A 19,669-nucleotide genomic window follows, 5' to 3' on the forward strand; every position below is an offset into this window, starting at 1 on the left:
GACGAATCGAACGACGTTTCTCTCACCTCTGTACGAGAAATACATCGACCTTCCGGTATTAATAGAATATATGTATCCAGAAATCCGGCGCGACCGAGGAAGCCTCGGAGGATCCATTCGGGTCAGGCAGCCTGGGAAATCCTTTAAAGCCGAGAGATCTCGGTGATTCCATTTCCACGCCGACCTGTTTACCTTCAGCTCGAGACCTCGCACGAGTTTTTCTATTCCTTACGGTCGCGCCTCGAGCGGCTCTTCACCGTGGATCAAGCGTTCCTCGTTTCAACCTGTTTGAATATTCCTCCGGAAACGTATTTAATAATGCGCTGTATTTGCATACTTTAAATAGAACTTTAATCATTTCGGAATACCTCTGAATACAATTTTTACACAGATCTACGGTTATACTTCCTTTTCTTTTCGCCAGTCTCTTTTATATTAGTTCAGAAGATTTTAACTTTGAAAATCGCAATTTTATGGCAGTTATAAAAGTCGACGTTCCTTCGTTTCGCTCCTCGGGCAATAGTCTGCGAACAGTCGCCGGCGGAACGTGTTTAATATGTGGAACGACATGCTTGCTTTAATATCGCTGGAAAACTTCCTGGACGCCTGAATGATGAACGCTTGCTGGTAAATTAGCGGGACGGGCCTGCGCCGCGAAACTATTCGCTCCAAGACGCGCGTGCATCTTTAACGCTTCGACCGGGTCACTCGTCCGCGGCTTGCACAGAATCGCGAAAAGTAACTCTGAAATTTCTCTCGCAGAGTCTCAACGACCAGGAACCTTGTAACAGTTTCTCATCGGTGTACGTAGTTCCCGTTTAGAAGGAAAGTGGAACTCGAAGAACGCTCGCAGCTGGTCGTTCCCCGAAATAAAACGGGCGAAAATTGGCGAGCGGAGCAATCGGGGATGATTAATCATTTATTCGAGCGAATTGTGAATCGCTGGAAGGAGAAACGTTACCGGAGAAACTGAAATAATTTTCGCGATCGGGGAAGCCTTTAAATCCGCGCATAGAGTAGATCAATACGCTTTGCTGGCAGCGTGTGGATTCATCTTTTAATAGGCGACGCTTCTACCCTTCTCACGCGTCTCCTCGATGACCGGTCAAGAACGCGATGCATTTATCAGGCGAGTTCCGTAAACGTTTCATCGATTTCTCGATATTTTTCCATTTTATATTTCATCGTTGCAGCTGTCTCTTTGTTCTCGCGTTGAACATCGTAGAACAAGAATCTGGATCTTTCTATCGTGTCGTTAGACTCCATTCACCTGGTTGTTAAGTGAAACGTTAATTAGCGCGTGGTTAATCGATGAAACTGCCCCCGATCGTTTCTTCTCGTTCTCTTTTTTTTTTTTTTTCACCCTCGCCTGGCAAACTTAGTCCGCAGTACCGACGATAATCATGTCTTTTACACGTTCCCGACCTTGTTTAGGGATAATCCTCCAAACAATCGCCAAAGGTACGACCCTCTCTACCGAGAAATTGTAATAGCCGGAATTCATGACTTTTCGTGGAAACTTTATACGTTTGCAATGATTTACTCTTAGAAATTTAAATTGTATATATTAATTACATATTACCGGTAAAGTGTACAATTTACTCTTCTTCTTAGGTGTTAACAATTGCCCTTTTGGCAATATCACGACCCAAAAGATTTCATTGAAGGTACTCATTAGGGAGGATTAACCAAAGGCACGCAATTAATAAGGAACGAAGCGAGTTCTCTAGAATGAAAGAAATTGCGTTTCGAGTGGAAAATATCGTGATCCGAAGGTAGTTCTCGAGATGAAAATAGGTGGTGTCCGGTGGGATGTTCGATCAGCTTTTATGGAATGTGCTCGGTAGGTCGAGCAATGGAAGTAAAATGAAAAAGCTTCATACGTTGGGTGTCTTATCGAGATAAATGTTGTCTAGTCACGTTTCGAAAGCGACGATGAAGGTTAAGTAACGATAAAGACACGTTGTCTCTGTGTACGTTTCGCCTCTATTTATCTTTCGAGTAGTTTAATTTTCGAGTACGGAACAGCGATGATATTGTGCTTCTGTGTACAATTCTTGGAACAGTGGAGTTTTCCTATTTCAAAGCTAACTAAACCTGGAACGTTCGTGAAATTATCAAATCAACGTGAATCATCGCTTTGTAGAAAATATTATCGTAGTTTCTTAAATATAATAATATATGCCGGGTTAGCGTTATGATTAGAGTTGGGGTTAAGGGCGTGAAGCGAATCCTCGTCGCGATTAGACATCGCTGCCATGCAATAGAGAAGATATTGACTAGAGCAAATATGATTGTTACAGATATCGACAAGCAACCGTGGTAACTAGACACTCGAGACGCTAATGGCAATGATTCTAGGTTCGATAACGAATCCGCGGTCAACGGGATAACGGCTGTATGTTCTCACAAACTCTAAGTCCGACTCTTGGTTAATAAACGTGAAAGATTCGCTGATCGCAATTACGTTATTCCTTCTCGTCGATGAGATCGCACGAAGGAATGAATTTCCGTCGCGCTGATGCCACCGAGGAAAACTATGACGGGGTGTGTCTAAGGGCACGAGATCATCGGAATCGTGGAGCGATGCCTTCGTTCAGAAGGTGAGGGAAATTGATGTTGCTGTTAATTGGTCAATTTCCCATATCGGTGGTAAAAAGGAATGCTAACCGGCCTTGGGGAAAAGTTCGATAAACAGATTGCAGGACCCTTTTACATTTTGACAAGCATCGGTCATTTTGACTGATATTTGTATAAGTAGCCTTGATACAAAATTATTTTGAGTTTGAATACATAAAAAACAAAATAAAATTCGTTATATTATTCTTTTAGTTATCGTTACGAAAGTCATTACATCCTTGAGGGGGAAAAATATAACACGAAGTGGGAATTTTAAAATAAATTTGTAAAACCAGTCAATTTTACTGGTGTGGTAGTTCTAGTGTTGACACGCTTCAAAAGAAACTTCAAAATAAAAACGACGTACAAATTACAATAGATAGACGTACAAAATGACAATCATAGTAAAACTGTTTAACCCCTTAGACACGGCTGAATTTTGCGCGAGGATGTTTCTCTGTACGGCAGAGTTTGACACGAATTACACGCAAACGATACAGCACTGCAACGTGTGACGAGTAATTCTGTTCCCTACGCAAGCACATTGGACCGAAGTTTTCGATAACTAAATTATAATTTTTCTTCAAAGTATGATGCGTATACTTTAAATTTAATCATTTACTTTAATAATTAACAATACAATCGAGTGCGATGTATTTTAAAGCACCGCACGACACATAGACTCACGTCACAATGTTCACACTCATAGCGCGATAGTGTCTTTCAAGTTTCTCTTAGTTTTCTATTTTGAAGCGATATTTTCAGGTTGAAAATTCTAAAAAATTAGAAGGATACGCATTGGCATGTTAAAAAGAGCATCTAATAATGGCATATTTATTTTAACGAAAAGCAACGATTCATACCTGACTCCGGCGTATCAAAAACAAAGACTATATATTCTGTCTGTATATCGTTGACACTGCTATAAAATGTTGTGAGGGCAAAAAAAGTGTGAAGCAAAACAAATGAGAAAGATCATATAGTTCGAACAGTGAGCAAATGAGTCAATAAAGTCGTAACACAAGATGACATCCGCGAAAGCCACTATAGTGGCGCGTCGTACCTAAGAGATTAAATTTACTCTGCACCTTGAGCGCCGATATCGTGCAAGGTTCGTGACCCCAACCGAATTACTACGATTTAACCGATCGTCGACTAGTTGAGAGGCCGCAACGCGGCTACATATCCGATAGATAAACAGAAAATGTAACAAAATGTCGCAGGTAGAAAAGGTGTCATGACCTTTCTCAAAGGCTTTGAGGAATCTACGTTACCTTCACGAACGATGACGTATAATAATCTATATTTTGCAACGACCAAAGATATACAAGTCATACACGAATGCGAATCTCTCAAGCGTTCTACTAGGTTTATTAACTGCTACACGATCCTGAGAATCAATTACGCTGCTTCGAAATGCATTTGTTTTTGACGAATGTTTAGCGAATGGTTCTAGAAAATTCTTAACAGTTAAGGCATATTCATTGACCGTTATATCAAGAAAACAGAATTTTCTCTTTATAAATTTCTTAGATCTCCTTCTTCTTCGTGAATCTCGTTAGAAAAATATCGAATCTTCGATAGAAAAATATATATGTACTCGTAGTTCGTAGCACTTGCAGCAAGCATAAAATCGTTCTCATCGATCATTACGATCAATCTAATCCGCTTCTAAAGCATTGACGCGTTCGTATCGAAACACCTCGAAAACCCCATGAAAGGAGAGCGTAGAGAGGAGGCAAAGAGTTAAAAAGGCATGAAAGGGTATAGGTATAAAATTGCTCGCCGAGTCGAAAACCGCATAGCGGGAAGCAACCCCCACTCGGCGATGGTTGTTCTCCGCGAGGTAGAATCTCGACCTACGTTCAGGTCCCGCGGTCGCTTCCGGCCAAACATTCGCGTAAGGGCCGCGGGGTGAGAAGGTGAGGGGCGGTTATTCGTAAATTCGCAAGTAAGCTGGAGGTGGAGAAGCGGGCGTCGCGGCGTCGAAGGAAACGAAAGAAATGTTTGGGCGTATGCGGCGTGGCTAGCCTCTCTTCGTTTCACCTTCGTGGTCCGTACTTCACCCTTCTGTTCGGGGATCCCTTGCCGTTCCGTGTGTTCTCTCTTTCCTTCTCCGTGTTCCTTAATCTCCTTATCTCTGTCTCTGTCTTTCCACCCCCGTGAAATCGACGTAGCGCGTTTATCGAACGACTGCGCGCGCACCGATAACAGGGATGGGGCGTGCTACGTGTTGGTTGGTCGTAGAAAGTCTGGCGGTGGACGAACGAACGAACGAACGAACGAACAAACGAACGAACGAACGAGAGGACCGAACGACGACAACGACGAGGACGAGGACGAGGACGAGGACGAGGACGGTGACGGCGACGTCGGCGAACACGGCAGCCAGCAGACACGAATCGGAGCTCGCCGCGCCACTGGTTCCCCACTAGCTCTGTCAACATACACGCAGCCCTCGCGCGTTGTCAACAGTGACAGGTCGTGTCGCGTGAGCCGTCAAAGTGTTCGACGTTCGCCGTTGAGAAGCGTGAATTGCGTCGTTAAACATTCGTCTAATCGAAGAAGAAACTAGAAGAGGGACGAGGCAATCTGGGATTAAGAGGAAGCAGTCGAACGTTGGATTTTCTCTGGTTGGACGAGAGGTTCGAGAAAACAGGGTGGTAAACAAAGAAGCGTTCGGGTGGTCCGAGAGTGAACGGCGGAGTGAACGTTCTCGTGGATGATTTGTTATTGGCTGGTATCGATCTATCGGCAAGGAAGATTCGAGCCAATTTACGAAATCGGATCCACGAGAACCGCGTGAAAGCAACGGCTGGAAAGTGGTAACCGAGAGTGCGGCGAGAGTGCAGCGAGTGTGCTGGTGAACGGCACGGAAGTTGGGAAGGATCGTGAAAGGGAAGAGAGTTGCCAGAAAAAGGGGTGTATGCGTCCCCCTCGGATCAGACGAAGAGGGAGAACGGAGTAACATATCTGGTGAGGTAATTCGGTGTGTCGCTTCTGTGTTTTCATTCACCCGATTGATCCTCCCTCCGAAAGGCGGAGGGCGGTGAGGCATCGATCGCTCGCCATTTTGCACGTCGACCGACATCTTCTCCACGCATCGACGACATTTTCCCTCGTGACAGGCAGCTCGAGGAGGGAAGTTTTCGCGAACGAAACGACCAACAAAACGATCAAGAAAAGAGTGTGCGCCGACTGTACGATACTTCTTGGTGGACTTGTTGGTTTATCGATCGCGGTTGGTCGTACAACGTTCTTCGAGGTTTTCTCGCGGCGAAGAAAATACGCGATCGCGTTAACGGTAGCTGACGAGACAGACGACGGGAAGAGGGGAGAAGGCGACGAAAACAGAGGCGAGAAGTTTGATAGGAAGTGCAGGTAAAGGAGGAGACAGGGTCGTTCACGTCGCAGGTAGAAGTCAGCAGGCTGGGAGGTCGGCTGAGCGAGGTGGTGGGTCCCGTCGTGGAGGAGGCCATCGAGCCAGGGGATGCCACCCCGTTGACGGGACCCTCGAGGGAATCCTCGGTTCCTCGAATCCCCCCGCCACCCCCGCACCGCGTTACAACATTGAGACCACCGAGACCTCCGCCCACTACGTCTCAGCAAACACAAGATTCGGGTCATCAGACCCACGAGCTGAACGCGGACGCTCAGAATTCGGGTCATCAGACCCAGAATCCTGGACAACAGACACAGAGTCCGGAACAGCAGCCGCACGATCCGGATCACTCGACTCAAAACCCCGTTCATCAGAATCCTGCTCAACAGTTTCAGAAAACGGAACAACATAGTCAAAACCCGGGTCACCAGACTTCGAATCCCGGCCACCAGAGCCAGAACCCCGGCCACCAGAGTCAAAATCCAGGCCATCAAAGTCAAAACCCAGGCCATCCGAGTCAAAACCCAGACCATCAGAATCAGAACCCGGGCCATCACACCCAGAATCCAGGACAGCAGTCGACCAATCCAGGCCAAAATCCTGGACATCCGACTCAAAACGTAAGTCGACAGGGTCAGAATCCCAGTCATCAGGCGACGCAGACGCAGCAACAGCCACAGGCACCGTCGCAACAACAACAGCAACAACAACATCAACAACAACAACAACAACAAGAGAACCGACCCAGCAGCATGGGTACGGTGTTGTCGTTCAGTCCGCGTGACAGACGCGGTTCCGTGTATCCGCCAACGGGACATCAACATCCCGCTGATTTCACGTTGAACAATTTCAATTACGAGCAGTTGAACAATGCGAAGAATCGGGAGAACAAGAGTGGCGTCGCTACAGTGGCGCCGGCGCCGCCCACGAACCATCCGCCTACGAACAATAACTCGTTGCAAAACAACAATATCAATTTGAATAACAACGACAACGCGAGAATTATTTCGGAGAAGAACGCGCTCGAGAAGAACTTGAAGAAGCATTCTTTGTTTATAAACGCGCTTTCGTGGAAACGGTTCAGCACGTCGAACAACAACAAGAAGAAGCTCGACAATAAGAACAAGAATATCGGCTTTAGGCAGCCGCTCGATAACATACCCATCGTCGATAAGAATAAGAACATACAGACGCCTCAGGTGAGCCTTGTTCTTTTTTCTTTTCTTACTTTTTACCAAAGATATAGAATATTTGTGATCGTTTCTACTTAATTGGTTATCGATATCAAATTCGCAAAAAATATCAATGGTACCAAATATTCGTAGTACATTTTGAAGTACAATTTTATAAATGTCATGCTTTTGGTTTTTCGCGAGACAGTCGTGTTACGAGTTGCGCTTTTCCGCCAATGTTCGCGAAACGTCAAAACGAACGAAGAGCCAATGGCACGGCACCCGTCGATCATATCGAAAGCTTAAAATTTTCCAAACGATAGGAAAAAAGAAACGCCGTTGCATAGTTTACGGCATACGGCGTAGTTTACGTGGCGATTGCGGTAAAAGTGGCCCATTTTCGTGCAAATGTCCGCGAGTCAGCCTCGAAACTGACTTGGCAGTCTCGTGCGAAGAACGTCGAAGGTGCTTTGACCCTAGATACGATCGAAACTATATCGATCGCGTCGATGTTTCCCTTCGTCTATTGCACAGGCACACACACGTACTTCTTCCTTCCCTTCGCGAAAAATTTCTCCAAACGCAACATTGCTTATTCAGAGGCGTGTTCAATTTTCATCGTTCTAACTCGTCAAGAATTCCAGTTGAAAGCGGAAGTCGAGACTTCCCTGTCGATAAAGAATTATTTATCGCTAGCCACGCTGTGAAATCCGCTACTCTCCCTCTCTCTCTCTCTCTCTATGAAAGATAAATCTTCTCCCGCGAGTATTTTTACGAAGATTAATCTTCTATTCCCTTGGAGCAGACGAAACCACCGGCGTCGAACAACAATCATACCACGCACAACCCGACGTGCGAGAAGCTCGTACAGAAGCCTTTACCCCCGAAGCCAAGGAAAACCGTGATTCAAGCCTCGACTTCGGAATTGCTCAAATGCCTCGGCGTCTTCCTTCACAGGAAATGCACTCGCTTAAGAGACTTCCAGGCCGGCGACGCTGTCATGTGGCTGAGGACCGTCGATAGAAGCCTACTGCTTCAAGGCTGGCAGGTGAGTCATTGAAATAATTTTTACGTCATTTCAACGATACTTCGATCATACGACAAATTCGATCATTCTCTGCAAAAGTTTAAGATCGAATTTTAGGACACCGAGACTTAGATGAATAATGCTACCTAACTATATCCTTTGAGTCTTCATATTCCTTCGATTCCATTTTAGAAACTTATCGTTTGACGCTTTTATCGATATGAGAATTAGTTTGCAGGTAAGCAACGCGGTCACACTCGATAACGAAAGCCAACCAATTAACGATAACGCGATAATCAGTATTTATCCCATCGACCGTCCTAGGTACTACCTCGTTAAAGTCCATCGTTGGAATATCGCTCATAATGAGTGAATTAAGTGAGACACCAGGCGATTCAGGCGTTCGGTATCATATTATCGTCGCCATTAGCGGCTGACGAGAAGCGCGAGAGACGAAAGATTCGATCAGCCTCTATGATCGAGAACAAACTTTTGGTCGCGCAAGATATTTGCCCTGCAGCTCAACCGAATCCTCCTCGATATCCGTTTCACACCGACTCGATGCATATTGGGGAAGCGTGGCGAAGAAGAGAGGCGAATGAAAGTGTCGTTCTGCTATTTAGTCGATACGAGATCCGCCACGCGTCTGAACAGTGAGAGTACCCTCGACTCTTTTCCTATCTAAACTCTAACGCTGCTTCCATCGTTCGAAATGCTCCACAGGGTGCATGCATACGCGATCACCCACGGGAATACGTGGCTCCGTAATGAGAGCCACCGAGGCCGCAGGTTAGTCACAATATGCCACGAAGGGAATTCAACTTTTTCCCTCAACGAAACACCAGCTTCCATTTAGACAGATCCATATGGTACTTGACGGCGCAATGAACTACTCGTTGCACACGTACAACATTGGACACGCATTCGAGGCACAGGATCGATCGAGCAAACTGCTCGCGATTTCCATTCGAATTCGTTTCGATTTTACCGCCAAATCACGCTTTTATGCTAATATCGCGGCTTATGCAAATGTTATGAACTTGTAACAGGTTGGATTACTCATTAGTTTGGCTTTCAGGTTTTCAACAGTAACTTTGACGTATCTCTACTCGTTAACAAACGTTCGCGTATTTGTAGGAAAACGAGTACTCTGGACGTAGAACGAAGTTGATTTTCGTGTCTAGTTTGTCGGACGTACCATTATCGCGTGTTGCTTCAGACACTCTGAATAGACGAGAATTCCATTTTCCATGTATTGTTGCAAAGTCGATCAACGCGCAAGACGTTGAAAGCGAAAGGAACAGCGACTCTTTTGTCATTGGAATGTGTGATTGTCACACGATGAATCGTGGGCGAAGGAATGAAAAAATTATTTGCGATATAGAAGCTGCCTCGATTGTTTCTGGCTCCTAGAATAAAATCTCCGAGAGAATGAAACATAATAGCTGGGAATAACAAATTGGGTCAAGTACTAGCGTATAATTAAACAATACCTTGAATTCAAGACTACCGCGAATTTATCGTTTTATTTTCGCCCACGAAATCGACACGAACGTTCTGCGATATCTAACCTGCTTTCTACGAGCTGAGGTTTTTCCAGAATCAACATATCCCTTCGTGCGACGTATCTCGTTGTAAACGACGATTCCTTCCACTGTCCTTTTTCTTTCGCAGCTACGAAGGTCATTATCGATTATCCAGCTTACGAGCTATCACGCAACGTTGCATTAGTTTTTGCGGAGAACCATCGTCGATCTGCCCACGAAAACGATATTTACTCGACCATTGGCAAATGACTCCTTCTTCGTCATCGGTGACGTTCGCGTCCCTGCTATCTTAAGCACAATTTCATCGCGTTCACGCGAATCGGATAATTACCACCGATCACGTAAAAACATACTTCCACGCTTTCTTGTTCTATCTAGCGTTCGAGCAACGCATTTGTCTTTTTTAGAAAAAACTTCATGCTCATTTCTTATTGCTTACGAGTTTCGAAATTCCTCCTGATCTTAACCGGTTATTCGAACCTGACAGTTCCTTAATCAGAATTTTCAATTAGAGTTTTAATCCTTGCGAATACGAGAAACTTTGATTTTTAAATATTCTAACATGCGACACTATACGATACTAAACGATTTCCTACGTTGATAAGTTCGTAGCGTTTATGGCGCACGTTGCCGATAAAGCCTCCCCCTCGAAACGAGTGCAACGGGGATTCAGTTTATCTTTCCATTCGAAAAATCCCCCATTAACGACTTTATCCTAAATGCTCCGCCATGACATCCTTCTATCGCGGAACGATGCGTCAATTCTTTTATCGCTGTAAGTCGAACATCGACGGAGAAGAAGGGAAATAGTCGAGGAATAGCTCGAGTCTTCTAAAGTTGAACTGTCTATATTGGGAACAGGAGAGATTCGACTGGAATATTGATATGCTCGTGGCGCTAATCCAGTTTCGAAGGTTCGATCGAAATGCGACATTTCCATCGGCACGCGGCCGCGCGTTTCGCGTCGAATTGTTAACATCGATCTTTAGATTCATCCCTGAAACGTCGCGCCAACAACAGTAGAGAAATTATCTTTTTTATTCCCTTTTTCCTGATCACAATGCATCAAGCATTCATAAAGCGTACCGTACAAGGTAATTTGCATATATACAAATGTATATATAGAAGAATTTGATTTATCGTCTTAGCTTGTGCATTTTTGCGTCCATAAATCTTCCATAAACGCGTAAATATCCACAGTCTGGTCTATGTTTTTTTAATTTCGCGCGACATTGTTCGAAACGCTAGCAAAAGTCAATGGGAAGCTTCGCGAAGTTTTGTTTCTAGAATTCTTGCGAAGAAACGCAAAAAGCAATCCCCTTTTTGCATCTATCGAGGAGCTATCTGTGCAAAAGTCACGAGTTATGCGGTATTCCACGATGGTAGAGGTTCGGGACGGAAAGTAGCATCGATATAAACGTGCAGTTACGCACACGTTGATTCGTAATAAGGGTAGCATGGAGCCCATCCACGTGCGTGTGTTTATTCGTCTGAACGAGTGTACAACGTAGGTAAATATACACAGAGCCGCAGCTTTCGCTGTCAAAGAATCTCTTCAGCGATCGTCGTTACCCTGTTTTTCAACCCCAAATCCTACTAGCCCTTACTCGAACGTTAAGCACTCGCGTCTGTCCCTGCTACGAGTATTCAATTTTCCTGGCCGCTTCTCCTCCACGTTTGATGTCTGCAACCTGCCTACATGGCATCACACACCTATAAAATCCACCAGAATTATCAGCGGGATAATTATTTTTAGCGCGATACACGGCCGTTACGTTATCATCCACCCTTTTTCCGTCACCTACTTTCCTGCGCGGGCTCTCTATAATAAACTGACTAAAATCCTTTTATAGCTAGGCTCGACGCTTTTCTCCATTCCCTAGTTCATCTCCCATGCGGTACTAATTCGAACGTACTACGCGTATATATGTGCTTTTTTTTCTCTCGGCCAGAAATTGGAACGCCGCGCGGTTAATTATAAAGAACGGTCGCGAATCGATAGGGGGAGGGGGGTATCGAAGAGGGTGGTTAAGGCGCCGCGGAAAAAAAAATGTGTGCAGCAATGTGCAGCATCGGGAAAACTGCGTGCAAGGGTGGGGGTGGAGGGTCACGTGCGTGGAGCGGCAACGTTGCAGAACCACCCCTTAACCAGCGCCGTGTGGAAATATGCGGGGGACCTCGCTAGGGACGTTCACCCTTCGGTTTTAATTGCAACGGGGAGACGACCTCTTGCCCGAACCCCAGAGCTTCTTACCCTCGAAAGAAGAAGCTTCCAGCCAAGGGAAAGGGGATTACTTAAAAAAATTGCAGCTTTCGTCAGCCGTTTGCCAGCGTACCATGGGTTTATCGGCACGATGCAACCACGTTACCCTACTTTCGGAAGCTAGGATTTTTGAGGAGGAAATGTCTCCAGCAAGGGATGTCGAAGAAGCTTACAGCTTCCTTGATAAAGTAGTCGGCGTGTAGATTCAAAGGTTAGGATTTGGCGTGCCGTTGAAAGTTGCTCGTTAGGGGTGAACTCCAACTCGAACAGAGAAGTTTTGTAGTTGCAGTAGAACAGGGTGAAGTAAGCTTATTGCTGGATGTTGGACGGATCGTAGCTGCATCGAATTATCGAAAGCCCAGCTAGTGTTACGTAAAAGTTGCCTTTATCGATTCCTCGCTGCGAAACCGAATCACTACTATTATTAAATATCGGACGAAAATTTCTTTTATCCGTTAGGGCTGGAAAATCGTTCGTCTATAAAAAATGTTTGCCCTAAATATATCTTTATTTATACGTAAACGAATATCAGGTAAACGGTTCGTAGTATCGAGAAAATATTTAAAGAAGGGAATGGGAAAAGCTTACTTCGCTACTTTCTCTGAAAATAAGTTAAAACTCAACGAAGATGTTACTGCCGCCCATTCTTGTCAGTTGAGAAGTTCAGAAATCGGGCCTTTCACAAGGACGATCGTCGCATACTTAATTAGTCGTGATTCGTGGTGACTTTGACGCAAGTAGGGCAATCAGATGCCCTGAATAACTTTCCATCGTGCTTTCTGCCACTTTTCCTTCCAGATGCCACTTAATTCGACGTTAAGTGGCGCGCATAACAACGACGGTCATCGAAGCGACGACTGTAATGGCGAAATATATACTTTCTGAGAAGTTGCACTGCTCGTACGAAACAGAGCGAAGAAAAGCAAAAGCTCGCCAATTATTGGAAAATAGCGGTAGATGATATTTGTACTTTTCAATTTTAAAGTTGTTATTTCATTTTTAACGAGGCAGTGATATCTGGATTTTTCTCGTCGTTACTTTATGTACGTAATGTAGAAATAAAATAATGCGAAAGCACGCTCTTCTCACTCTGAGGTTTCTACTCGGCGACGAAGAACCGCAAATCGATCGTGCACGTGCTCAAATCTAATCAGTCAAGGGTGACACATGCAGTCCGCCCTAGAAACACACTCACAGCGAGGGCGTCGACAGATTTCGCACACTTGACACGATCAATCGTAAAATTGATGTTTTCACAGAACACAGAAAGAAGAACAGCGTAAAAAGAAACAAATTATCATCGATATAATTATGTTCACTTAGCTTTTGTTCCACCAAAATGGCGATTTCACGATGATTCTCGAGAAGTACGCTAACTACGCTAACGTCGTCCTTCTAAAAAGATTATACAAAACTTACTCGTAATTCTACTTAACAACGAACTTTCAAAGCTTACGATCGGAATATTCCATGCCTCGTGATTAGGTAACCGAGTTTGTTTTATTTGTTGCAACTGTGTTCCCGTGTCGAGTCGCATAATCTTCGTTCAACGAAAACGTTGCCAAACTTTCATCAACCCGCAGCGTGGTCGTTCGATTTTTCAAAAAGGTTCGATCGCCATTCTAACAAGGTAGATTTCGATCTCGACCGATCAACGCCGATTTAACATCGATTTAATCCACTTTCCCCGACGTGTTTGTTCGTTAAGGAAAAGCACGTGACTCGAGAGCAAGTCAGGAGCAACACGTAGATCGTTTAAGTTGGAACGTTAATCCACTTTGTCTAGACGGTAAATAGAAGAAGCTTGAACGTCATTGCGGAGAATCTCGTTAAAGGGAAACCATATGCCGGTGCAATTGTTTTTCGTGTTCGCAATGTGGCTGGGTTGTGACGACAAAGGGAAAGCGCACGTGTAAGATAGCCTATCTTATTCCTTGTCAACAGGAAGCCAAATAAACCGATTCCGGATTCCACGGTATCACGATAGGTAATCGCTCGTCCATCACGCGCCCACGTGCTTAATTATCCTTGGATTATCTTTCCGTATGCAACGCGTGCACGATCGCGATCATATGTGAAGCTTCTCAGAAGCCAAAGTGGTCGACTTCACATTTTAGTCTCGAAAAATAAACGACTTACTTTCATTTATCGCAAAGACATGACACAAGATGTAGGAAATTCCAAGATAAATTTAAAAACATAACATATGATCGTTCGCTAAGTATTTATTATAAGTATTTATTTAAGTCGTAAGGAATTAAAAATAAAGGGCGAACGAAAGGAAACCGATCGCTGAGTTTTAAAAACTCATCCGATAGCTGAACGAGTGTTACCTAATATTCGCTGTCCAAATACTCTTCAGAGGCGGTATCGAATTCAATTATACCGAAGAGAGTGATGGCTCGAGTACGTTGTAACATCAAAGAGACACTTTCGTGCGGATGAGTGCGATCTCGAGTTGATTGGAGTTAAAAGCGTGTACCTGGTCGGGTTCTGGTCAGTCGAATTAAAGGTCCGTCACAGTCTCGTATGTACAGAGTCTCGAAAATTCAATTAGAACCGTTGAATCTTCGATAAGCTGATGAAAAACGCGGTTGCAGAGGTCCGTGTATGGATGCAGGCCGCTCACCCCAAGGGAATATCGACCGAGGGAACGAATATACCAGGCGGGTCGTGTGCTCCGTCGGCTCTGTATCGCCGTTTTTCTACCCTCGGAGGCTTTGCCACAGAGCCACGTTATACCCGAGCAGGTGAGCTCTGTGAACCGACCAAGACACGCGGAAACTCCACGGATACGTATCGAGTACATGCCTCGGTGAGGTCTTTATTTTAAAAATAAATCGCGCCTCCTTTGCCGTGCCATCGTGTTTTCCCCGTGTTCAGCTCCGATACAGGCTGCCAATTAATATCGAAAGTTATTATCTGTCCTGAAAAACGGAAATAGCCGGGCTAATAATACGTCGAAGCGCGATGTTTTGCCAACTTAGCTGGCCTTTTTACTCCTTTTTTACAAGTTCGCGCGGTAAACTTCCTTCCTTTTCGCTAAATATCGATCGGTTTCCTTTCCTTCCTTTTGCGGGCTACTTTCCTCCTGGTTCTTTGCTTTCTTTTCACCATTCGCTCGGATCTTCTTCTTTTCTTCCTTTGTAACCTGCGCCACGATATCGTTAACGCGACCGCAAAGCTTCGGATTCTATTACGATAGTTACGGCTATCACTCGTGGCACACTTCCTGGATCCACCTGTTACGATTCAAGCAAACATTCGTGCCTTCTATAGCCTCCGAAGCAATCTTCCTCTCGGTGGATCTTCTATCATTAAGAGAAACTCTGGCACGACGAGAATCGTGCTTTTCATCTACTGCGACATACGACTACGTACAGTCCCGTTTATAAGTATTAAAACACTTACAGAAAATAAAACGTACCCCAAACAAAATTTAAGACCTTTGCAAACTTCTTCTGCGCATTCCGAATCTTATCCTAACTCTGATCGACCAATAATTTTCTTGGTAATATTGCTCACATTCGTTATATCATCGCGTTTTGCACGAATGATCGGTAAATATTGTAATACTTGTGAAAGGGTTGGGGGGGCTGGGGGAGCGTATGTATCTAGTAGAAGCACCGACGTCTCCGAGTATTGCGACACGTCAGAGCTGTTCGTTGGCATTGAGCCGTGTACCAACGCTTTGTAGCGCGTAACGCACGCGTTTAACACGCTTAACGAGAAGGCGACGATGGCGGTGGTGCAACAACCGGCTGGGCGACAACGCGCTGGCAAAATCGCTGCTACCCAAGAGGAAACGCGTAGTATCGGGAGCATCGATCCTGTCAGGTCACCGCGGGGTCTCACTGCCGGTGCATCCATATGTGCATGAAACCACCTCCCTATACGCCGCTGAACCCTCGCCGATTGAAAGAACCGCCTCGCCTATGATCACCACCGTACGTTTTAATTATCACAAAGCATTCGTTGTAATTGGAGAACTACAAGAGTGGGGCTAGAGATTGCTTCAAGGGTCAAAGACTCGCTCCGCTTTGAATATGAAATAGACGACGTATGTGTAGGTGTACAGTAGATAAATATACGTGTGTGTATAGAGCGTTCCAATAATCGTTTCTACCGACTTATTTTTTCGCGTAGTATCATTTTCTTCTCGATAATACTACAATTACTATATAACACTTTGTGTATACCTGTATGTACGATAGATACTTGGATCGAACGCACAGAAAGTACCGAAATTCGATTGATTTTGAAACAGGTTTGTGCGACATTCGAGACACTTGTATAATTAATATCTTTCTCTCTAAATGTTTCAACGCTGTCTGGTATTCGAGACAGCGATTGTAACGATCTAAGTTTAACTTTCTTATAGCTTTCCTATAATATATCAACTATACTTACGTATTACAGCGATAATATTGACGCAAAGAACGTATCGATGAAACGTTAAACGCGCGTTATTTAGTCACTACCGATTACCTGTGGAATATACGTGTGTTTTGACGGATGTTTGTGTAAATACAGGTATTTACAAGCCGCACGTACACGCGAGATATCCGCGTGTTAAGCGTAAAACGAATGCGCGATTATTGTACATGCGCTGAAGCTAACGAAGAAGTTATATACCAGTGGTTTAAGCGCACTCGACAAACCAATGCACTTTGGCTTGTGCACTCTGGAACCAAGTCGACCTACGCGCCGCGTCCTAATTCGCTAATGACTCGGAGGACTCGGTTTCTAGAGCAAGGAGAACGCCTCTGGTAAAGGACAGCTGACAAAAGTGGACGATTCCAGCCGCGATCGCTAGTATTTAACACGCTAAGAACAGAAATAGATGAGTGATATGCGATATTAACAACTTCGTTTACGTAAATTGCCTTATGTCTGACGAACAATTGATTGCCTGCAATTTGAATCGTATAGAGTCTGTACACCGATATCTTTTAAAATAATGTCGAGTTTCTCTTTATCGGGTTGTAATTGAATATACCAAATGAATTTTTGTGTTGCCATTAGCCAGTCTTCGAAAGATGGCTATCTAAATTCAAAAGAATATTGGGTAATGCAAACGACGTTAGGAAAATTTTGCGATAAAGTTTGATGAAATTTTATTCTCATCAAAGCAGTCTTCTCATGTCCAAAAACTTCCACAACTGACCATAGATGAATCTTCGAACCCTGAAAATCAAACTTACCACGCAGAACATACTTTGTTCTCCTCCGTTTCTTAGTCACGTTCTACCTAACTAAATAGAAAACACGTAATTCCTAAAACCTACATATATCACCGAAAAGAGAGATACGAAAGTACCGATAAAATATAAAGTGCACTGAGGCAGAAGTTTTCCGTTTAACAACGGCAAACAAATCGGAGAGTGCAGCGACGGGTCTTCGTGGAAACCGCGAAACATCGTTTCCCCGTGGAGGTCAGGATGAGAGGAAGACCCTTTGCAATCGAAGTATCGACCGTAGCCGGAGTGCTGAGTGCGACAATGCCGATTGCAATTTCGTAAGCGCGGCACGTAATGCGACACCGCGCGTGAATCATCCCTTTCTACCGGTGAACGAGTATCGTCTGCCTGCCAAGAAGAAGCACCTCGCTTCACCTGAATGCACGGGGCTGCGCTGGCGGAACAATACGTGCGCTCCCCTGCACCAGACATGCATCGAATGTCCGTCTAGCCCTCTATATTCGTAGAAATTCGATTTTACCTTGCTATTTTCGTTGGTCGTTGCTTATGATAACTCGCCTGGACATTGATCTTTTTACGTTGAAGCTGAGGAAAATAGCAACAATACGTATTTAACGTTGGCTAAGTTAAATACAAATATAAAGGAAGATGTATATACGAGAAAAGACAGGTTTAAGCTAGTGTTGATATGTAGGTGTACATTACGCGTTACGATATTCGTTATTGGTTTAAAAAAAAGAATGTGACGAGCTATATATAAATGAAATAACATGGTTGAATGTTTAAAGTTGGTATTAATATAGAATGTTTTTCAACAGGATGTCGCATTCATTAATCCCGCCAACGTTGTGTTCATTTATATGCTGGTGAGAGAGCTGGTCGACGGAGACGAAGCGTCCGAGAGGGAACTTCAGGCGACGGTATTAACGTGTCTGTATTTGAGCTACAGCTACATGGGTAACGAGATCAGCTATCCCTTGAAACCGTTCCTCATCGAGGACAGCAAAGACAAGTTCTGGGATAGATGCCTGTTGATCGTCAATCGACTGAGCTCCGAGATGCTGCGGATTAACAGCGAACCAGGATTCTTCACGGAGGTCTTCACTGAGCTAAAGGTTTGTTAGAATTTATATTATTAGTCCGCTCCTTAATACGCATACGTGCTCTCTAGGTGCTCGATCGCGTTAGAATTAAAATTATACTATAAATTTTAATTAAGTTCCGTTTAACCGAGTGCGAAATAAATGAAACAGGCCTGTGGAGCTGGTGATCGAGGTAGTCTGCCTGGTACCGGCCTCGAGCGGAGCCTCGTCGTCTCCGGAGTCGCGGTACCCACCAAGGCGGCTTGACGGAGCTACACACACTTGCTGGTGCGCATCGACAGGCACGGCTGCGACGTCACGACACTCTGACGACGGCCGTCGCGACGACGAGGAGCTGCCCCCGCAGCTTGACCCCACAGCATCGACCTCGACCTCGACGTTGCATCGACAGCCTCATCAGCATCATCATCATCATCGATCTAGCCGCGACGATGGAGAGCCGAGCGGACGATGTCCGTCCTGTGGTCAGAGGCGACGCGAAGAGATCTACTATACCATCGAGGATCTGGACGCGATCGAGCCAGCGCCTCTCGAGTCCCAGAGAACGCCAACGTCCCAGAGGACGTGCACCTGTGACACGTCGGTCGACGCGATAACCGATAGGGATCGTACTGATCTACGCAAGTACCGTAGCATCGATTCTAGATGGACCGACGGTAGCTTCCTCTCTCCGGACGACGCGATCTGGGACCTGAAGAAGCGCACCAGCGAAGGAACCGAGTTTCGATGGGCTCTACACACGTCCAGCACCGATCTGGATCTGGCCAAGAAGACGAGATGCAGCTGCCATAGCCTGACACCGGAGGACAAGAAATCGCACGATATTCAGCGAGGTGATCTCAGAAAGCATCATAGCGCGGAGACGGACAAATGGTCGGTGAAGCCGGATTACTTGCAAACGCCGATGCACGATCTGAGAAAGCACAGCAGCGACGACACCAGAATGGCCAGGGAAGCCAGGTGGCTTCAAGTTCCGGAGGTGTTGCCAAATCCAAAACCGAGGTGCACTTGTCCAAAGTCGAAGATCTTGGCACCTTCACCGCCATCGGAACCCAAGGAACCGCCTGAACCGGAGAAACCGACGATACAGCAGCCGGAAAAGAAACTGTACCATTCTACGTCGTTGACAGTGGAACGTAAGGAAGAGCGGGTTGTGCAGCTAGCGGCGGAGAGACCGGAACTGAAGAAACACGCCAGCGAAGACACAAGGCTAGTGAAGACCGAGAGGGTCAGGGAGAGACCGAAGCTGGAAAGATCTCACGCGAGAGTCGACAGCCAAGCATCGAAAAAATGGGGTGCAAAGGAGAAAGTGAGTAGCCCCGACGAAGGGAAAAAGATTCGATCCAGGTGGGCGA

General features: G+C 45.2%; 1 protein-coding gene across 1 annotated transcript; it reads left to right on the forward strand.

Annotated features, from left to right (window-relative positions):
- Positions 1-5,996: 5,996 nt before the first annotated feature.
- LOC122578013 (cyclin-dependent kinase 5 activator 1) lies at positions 5,997-18,695 on the forward strand. The gene is made up of 4 exons (XM_043749846.1): positions 5,997-7,200; positions 7,979-8,221; positions 18,030-18,326; positions 18,465-18,695. The coding sequence occupies exons 1-4, from the start codon at positions 6,754-6,756 to the stop codon at positions 18,558-18,560; spliced, it is 1,083 nt and encodes a 360-aa protein (XP_043605781.1). The 5' UTR covers positions 5,997-6,753; the 3' UTR covers positions 18,561-18,695.
- The last annotated feature ends 974 nt before the right edge of the window (positions 18,696-19,669 follow it).

The sequence above is a fragment of the Bombus pyrosoma genome, linkage group LG3, assembly GCF_014825855.1.
Source record: "Bombus pyrosoma isolate SC7728 linkage group LG3, ASM1482585v1, whole genome shotgun sequence".
Lineage (NCBI taxonomy): Eukaryota > Metazoa > Arthropoda > Insecta > Hymenoptera > Apidae > Bombus > Bombus pyrosoma.

Bases quoted from the DNA above. Each gene is read 5' to 3' on its own strand.
- LOC122578013 (XM_043749846.1), top strand. From the start codon at position 6,754: ATGGGTACGGTGTTGTCGTTCAGTCCGCGTGACAGACGCGGTTCCGTG. The intron at 7,201-7,978 runs GTGAGCCTTGTT...CCCTTGGAGCAG, and splicing joins AGAACATACAGACGCCTCAG to ACGAAACCACCGGCGTCGAA. The intron at 8,222-18,029 runs GTGAGTCATTGA...GTTTTTCAACAG, and splicing joins TACTGCTTCAAGGCTGGCAG to GATGTCGCATTCATTAATCC.